Source organism: Emys orbicularis, chromosome 23 (genome assembly GCF_028017835.1).
Source record: "Emys orbicularis isolate rEmyOrb1 chromosome 23, rEmyOrb1.hap1, whole genome shotgun sequence".
In the NCBI taxonomy this organism is placed as follows: Eukaryota; Metazoa; Chordata; order Testudines; family Emydidae; genus Emys; species Emys orbicularis.
In genome coordinates this window covers 8,899,102-8,905,968 of record NC_088705.1, presented here as the reverse complement: position 1 = coordinate 8,905,968, position 6,867 = coordinate 8,899,102, and the positions used below count along the sequence as shown (strand labels likewise).

General features: G+C 43.0%; 1 protein-coding gene across 1 annotated transcript; it reads right to left on the bottom strand.

Annotated features, from left to right (window-relative positions):
- Positions 1-1,595: 1,595 nt before the first annotated feature.
- Positions 1,596-5,360, bottom strand: NCMAP (non-compact myelin associated protein). The gene is made up of 3 exons (XM_065421509.1): positions 5,276-5,360; positions 3,429-3,513; positions 1,596-1,737 (listed from the first exon to the last, which is right to left on the bottom strand). Exons 1-3 carry the CDS (start codon positions 5,358-5,360, stop codon positions 1,596-1,598), a joined length of 312 nt encoding a protein of 103 aa, XP_065277581.1.
- Between the last annotated feature and the right edge of the window lie 1,507 nt (positions 5,361-6,867).

Sequence of the window (6,867 nt, the reverse complement as noted above, 5' to 3'; positions counted from 1 at the left end):
TTTTAAGGTCAGGCTTGACAAAGCCCTGGCTGGGATGATTTAGTTGGGGATTGGTCCTGCTTTGAGCAGGGGGTTGGACTAGATGACCTCCTGAGGACCCTTCCAACCCTGATATTCTATACGCAAGTCTGTATTAACCCAAAACATTCTCTTTTAATACAACGCCATGGATGTAATTTAAACCCACCAAACCAAGTGAATTCAGACCCAGAGATTAATACTGTAGTCAGTTCACCCTCTGTTGTGCCTGGGTATTCCAGTGTGTGGCTTGTGCTGCAACAGTGAGGCTGGGCAAGTTGAAGGATGGGGTTGATGCTCTTTAGAACTGTATCATGTGCATCGCTATATAGGGGCTTTTGCACAAGGTGAATTATTAGATCAATAGGCTACACTGCCTTTTTCTGAACCATTGCTGTCTACTCTGTTAGCTAATGTTCAGGGACGCTTTAACATGTAGATCATGGACACAATAGGCCATAGAGAGTGTAACAATGCAGCTTTTGTGTGTGCACCCAGTGGGCCTGTGAAAAATCCTTGGGAAATTTTTGTTGAATTACTGCACACCCACAACAGTTACTCATGCAAAACCAAATAGCTTGTGGTTGCTTTTATAATTTATTTTTCTAAAAAAAAAAAAAAAAAAAAAGCCAAAGTCTGTAATCTACATTACGGATTGCAACATTTCAGTTGTTTTTTTAAAAGTCTATCTTTAAAGAAAAGCAGCCACACACACAAAATATCACTAGTTTTTCATTCTCTTCCTGTTTGAACCTATTCTAATTTAAAAATAGAATTGATTTTTCTCCCCATCCCATCATTTGGAAAAAAAATAAAATAAATAAGTGCTCCCAAACTGAGAACCCAGCACAAATATGGCTGCTGAGTTAAAATCCCTGAAAAGAGGGATTCAGCTGGAAACTGACAAATTCTGTCAAGTTGCTAAAACACATGAAATCTTTTTTTTTTTTTTAAAAAGCATATCACATTCATACCCTGTTTTATCTGAATCCATATGTATGTATCTGATTGGGAATCAGAAAGGCCAGTGAAGTCTGAATACAGTTTTGTTACTTCCCGTGTTATTCCTCATGCTTAAAATAAAAATAAAAAGATACAAGCATAACAAATCCAAGAATGAAGCATAGTTGTAGCCTTTACATCCAGATCTTTCATCTTCATCACTACTGATCACTGCAGGAGAGGAAAAGAGAGCCCACCAAACTGCTCATGACTGATCAAGGACACTAAGTACAGGAGTGTGCATCTTTTGACCCATCTAAAGGGTATTTTTGCCATTTGTTGCCACTTAACTTCTACAGAGAAAATAAGACTCTTCATTTTCCTGTTGATATGATGCCATCACATTGTTAGATCGCCCATACAAAGGTGCTCAGCATTTTATGTTTTCCTTCTACTAAAAGAAAACGTGGCCAGTTACCCACATAATCCTTGGTTTCAACTCCACACGTAGTCACTGTACCAGTGCCAATTCTCCTCTGGTAAAGAGTCACAGGTCTATGTGAATAAAGAGTCTGGTTGTCATGTCTCATTCTTCAAGGAGAGTGATCTCTCATAGGTAGGGCCAACGTCCACAGTCATCTGTTCTGCATATGGATGTCCACTGGTATGATAGTTACTGTTGTGGGTTGATTAGCATTGGTACTGTTCTGACCGAAAGTAGGTGGGGTCTTGGCTTTGGTGCTTGTGGGTTCCAGCTCTCGTTTTGCCCTCATGTGTCTGTAAAGAGAAATTAAAATTTCGTCATTATTTCCTACTTGTCCGGGTGTGGGCTCTCCTATTCTAAGTCCTGTCTGGGGGAAAATGGCAAGAATCATGGTGCATTGAACATCAAGGGTGAAATCCTGGCCACACTGAAGTCAATGGGAATTCCTGCCATTTTAGTCAGTGGAGCCAAGATTTCATCCCAAGATTTTAACTGAAACCCAGTGTTACTAATGGTTCATCAGTGTGGTGACGAGAGTTTTAGATTTATACCCTACTTCACTTTCCTCCACGAAAATGCCAGAAGCAGCAGCTCTCTGTTGCCCCACTCTGCTAAACGCGGGCAATGAGTTCCAAAGAACAGGGGCCAACACCAAGAATCTTCTGCTGCCTGCTCCTAAGAGTTAATCCTTGGGGACAGGCAGTGAGAGCTGGCTAACTGTAACGGGGGATGGGGAAGAGGAGGTTGAAAAAAGGAGTACATTGTTTTTTGAAAAATTTTCAAAGTTGTTCCTGTTTTGCAGGGTATGAAATGGATCTCTTTTGTTCCCCCCCCCCCCCCAAGTTTTTACAAGTTTATTTTATTGCTGAATGAAAAAATTTGAATAAGCGTCATGAAAAATGAAAGTCAAGGTTTTGCAAAGATTTTACTTTTTGAAAAAGGCCATTTTTCAAATACATTTTTTACTTCCAAAAATTTCAGTCAGGACCCAGGTCATTTAGGGATTTATAGATAATTAGCACCTGAAAACAAACAGGAAGCCCGTCTGCCCTGTCTAACATGTGGGCATCTGTATCCTCCACTGAGACAAAAGGCAGCAGGCTTCTGTCACCACAGGTACAAAAAGAAAACTGAAGACACAAACTCCTTCAGGATTCATGAAGATAACCTGGTTCATTTAAGTTGCCTCATCTGGAAGCAGCAGGTAACCAGAGGGCAGCATATGCCAGAAAATGTTAGACAAAACCTGGGGCTGGCATGCAAAAAGCTTCTGCCAGACTTGCATTCATTTATGCTTTTTGTATCTTGGAAAGCAACAATGTAAAAACAGACAAATCCACTTTGAATATCCTGCTTGGAGCAAAGTGAAACTGACCTGATTTCTGGTCAGTTTCAGTTTGCTGCTGTGGGACAGGCAGCACAGGTAGTGGAGCAGCAGGGGGCAGGAAGGGCCAGCAATCAGGATGAGAGGGAAAGGAAATGGAACTAGGAAGGAGGAGGATGTGGAAGTTACATTTCTGTTTCTTGTAGAATCTTTCATGAAAACTGCATCTAAACCAGTTTTTAAATACAGCAGACTAGCAGAAGGAGAGAGAGACATCAAGAGGCATATGCAAAAGGAATTTAAAATGTTTTGTTCTGAAGTTTGAGATATCAGAAAGCGTGGCTGAGACATGAAGATACAGGAGGTGCAGAGGAGACGGCAGGACAGCAAGGAAACCAGTGCTAGCAGAGTGGAAAGAACAGAAAAAGACAAGATCCTCAAGGTAGCAAGAGAGCATGGTTATGATGTCTGAAATTTCAAATGAACAATCAGGAATGTGTATTGTAATTTTAGTCCTTGGAATTTCGGCAATTAAGTCCTTAAAATGGCCTGCGAGATAATACAGCATAGACCTGAGAAATTCTAAGCACGTGGCAGTGATTTCGGTTTATCCTGTCTAACCTTAGCTACATAAAAGAAATTAGGAACAAAGCCATGTACCTGTTATACATTTTCAACATGAGCAGAACCACTGTGAATATAATAATCACTCCAACTACGATGGCAGCTACGATTGCTCCAGAACCTACAAGGGGACAAGAAAAAAGACTGAGCATGTTTTGTTTAAATAGCTTTTATTGTATTGCTTGAACAAGACTTTGCCCGGTTAATTTAAGTTACATGTTTAAAGAGAAAAAGATTTCCAAAACCTGTTTCCATTTTTATTTTTATTCTGGAAAAACAGTGATTTGAGGTGCAAACTCTGCAGGCAAAGGCTTAACTCCAAACATTGTGGCACCGAATTAGCGCTTAAGAATTAGAGTAAAACTGACTAAAAATAAAACAAACTGACTGGTCTGTTTTCCTAATCTTTGCTGAAGGAAATACAATAAGTAAACAAACCCATTGAGAGACAGTCTGGTCCAGTGGGTGAGGATTCAGGAGACCTGTGGCTCTGCCCAACCGGTTATATGACCCTGGGCAAGTCGCTTCCCTTCTCTGTGCCTCTGTGTTCCCTTCCACCCTTTGTCTGTTTCATCTTTTTGGGGCAGGAACTCTCCCTTAGTGTGGGTATGTCTACACTGCAGCTGGGAACGTGCTTCCCAGCTTGGGCAGATGGACAGGGCCGGCTTTAGGCCGATTCGCCCGATTCCCCGGAATCGGGCCCCGTGCCTAAGAGGGCCCCGCGCACTCACCCCGGCGGCAGTCGTCTTCGGGGGCCCCACTCCCCTGGCCAGAGCGCCGGCCGGAGCGCGGCAAGCCCCACGGCCCCGCTCTCCCGCCTGGAGTGCGGCCAGCCCGCGGGCCCACTCTCCCAGCCAGAGCGCCGGCCGGAGCGCGGCAAGCCCTGCGGCCCCGCTCTCCCGCCTGGAGTGCGGCCAGCCCGCGGGCCCGCTGTCCAAGCCAGAGCGCCGGCCGGAGCGCGGCAAGCCCTGCGGCCCCCCCTCCCCCAGCCGGCAATCCGAAGTGCCGCCCCAGGAATCGGGCCCTGCACTTGCTAAAGCCGGCCCTGCAGATGGATACACAATAGCTCCACTTCTGCTAGCATGCTAAAAATGGCAGTGTAGCCGAGAGTAGCGGCTCAAGCGAACCACCCAGGTTCCCGGTGGGTTTGTGCTCCGGCGGCTAACCTGAGCTGCTGCCCGTACTATCCCTGGTTACTCTGCTATTTTTAGCAATCGCTGGGGCAGAGCTAGTGCGTCTGTCTATCTGAGCTGGGACGCATACTCCCAGCTGCAGTGTAGACACACCCCAAGAATCTGTGTCATGCCCAGCACAATGAGGCTATGATCTCTGCTGGGCCCTCTAGGTGCTCCCAATAAACAACTACTCACTGTGCATAAAGTTAAGCACATACCTACGTATCATATGTTTTTCATTACAGTCTTCATACTAGAGGGCACGTTACTAGACTTTGTGCCTGGGCTAGTAAATTCTGCAAAACTAGCAAATGATGTCGAGTAAACTAGATTAATAAAACAATTAATAAAAAAATAAGTTATCAGTAACAGAAGACTTTTTTCCTTACTTCAAGTAGTCAGTGTCTATTTAATAGCTGAAAGAATCAAAAACACACATCAAAAACTAGTACAATTGCATTTAAACAGGACCTTCAAGACTGACACTTTTTTCAAACAAGCTCACTAAAATCCATTTTATTCTATTTAATTTTGATTATCTTTAGGAGGATGAATTTTCAAAGGGTGATGTGGCAGTTTTATATAAGTCCCTTGTTTAACAATGTTTGCACATGGGAATGTTTTCAGACATCTTTTCAAAATCTTCCCCAGACACATGGCATTTAAAATGCAACTCAAATATATCCATTGTCACAATATTTTTCTTACTCTGATAAAGAATTTCTTCTTGAGACTTTGTGGTCACATTTGTTGGAGACAGGGTATTATTTCCCAGTGGTGTAGCTGTCGTCATCTTGATTCCAGCTAGACAAAGAAAGAAGAATGATTTTAAAAACAAACATTGAAATAGCTACTGTCAGCACCCATTTGAGATAACTGGACAATTATCCATCAGATATTTGGGTCTTAACCAAGAGCCACATTGTAATCACCTTACACCATGAATAGTTCTGTTGAAATGAATAAACCACTTGCAGAGTAAAGTCCTGTACCATGGATGGAATTCTGGCCCCACTGATGCCACGGGGAGTTTTGCCATGGACTTCAAGGTACCATGATTTCACCCAGTGTGAGTAAGGATACTCTTCTAGCCCCAAGTAAGTTATTCACCTTAAAATGTACAGTGCTCAGCACTGCTGACACATGGAATAAAGTAAGCAAATTCCATGCACGCCAAAGATGCATTTTTACCATTACACAGTACTAAGTTTCAGAGGAGAAATCATGGCATAAACTGGAAACAAGTGGCAACAGGCAACCAAACTACAAAGACAGTGAGTTTCAAAGTCCACATTGCAGTTTGGCCTGGAACTCCTGATATTTGGAATAGCAAAAGAACCTTTGCACAGTGACAATTCTGACCTTGAAAGTGGAAAACACAGGAGGGTTCTCTATTAGCACGAACAATTGTATTCTGCAGTACTTGTCCAAACCACTACCGCCTGAAATAGTGACACTGCAATCTTTGGGGCTTTGTTTTGAATATGAAGGGAGAACAACTGGAAAAGAATAGAAGATTCTCATCTATGCCATACACAGTTGCATTACATTCCTCATTGATTTGCACCAATGACTGGGAGACTCAGGGCAGGTCTACACTATGGGGTTAGTCAACCTAAGTTACGCAACTCCAGCTATGTTATTCACGTAACTGGAGTCGACGTACCTTAGGTCGACTTATTGTGGTGTCTACACCGCGCTGGGTCAATGGGAGAAACTCTCCCGTTGACTTACCTTATGCTTCTTGTTCTGGTGGGGTACAAGAGTCAGCGGGAGAGCAATCTGCGGTCGATTTAGCGGGTCTTCACTAGACCCGTTAAATCAACCCCCCATGGATCAATCACTGCATGTCGATTCCCCGGTAAGTGGAAACAAATCCTCAGTCAGGGATACTAAATTTCATGATTCAGTAAACGAACAAAGAAACTATTTTTAAACAGGCTACCGCTTCCGCAAACTTACTTTGACAATTGTGTCGGTTTTGATTATTTGTGATAAATCTCTGTAGTAAGTGTTCAGTAATGTCAATGAAACCTTAGGAGACTTCGCCCCACTAAATCTTTGCTGACAAGTGAGGTAAGGCTGGCAGGAGAGATTTGGGAGAATGATTAGGTTTGGGGTTGGCAGACAGGAGAATGCATGAGATTCTACAGCACGTATCTATGATAATAAGTAAAATACTTTGCACTCTCTTTCTTTTAGAGTTCTCTGAGGAGAGGGGAAGAAAAAAAATCTTTATGCCAAAGGAAGATTTAAATCTTCAAATTACTTTCTTCATCCGAAGTGGAAAAAAACCCATT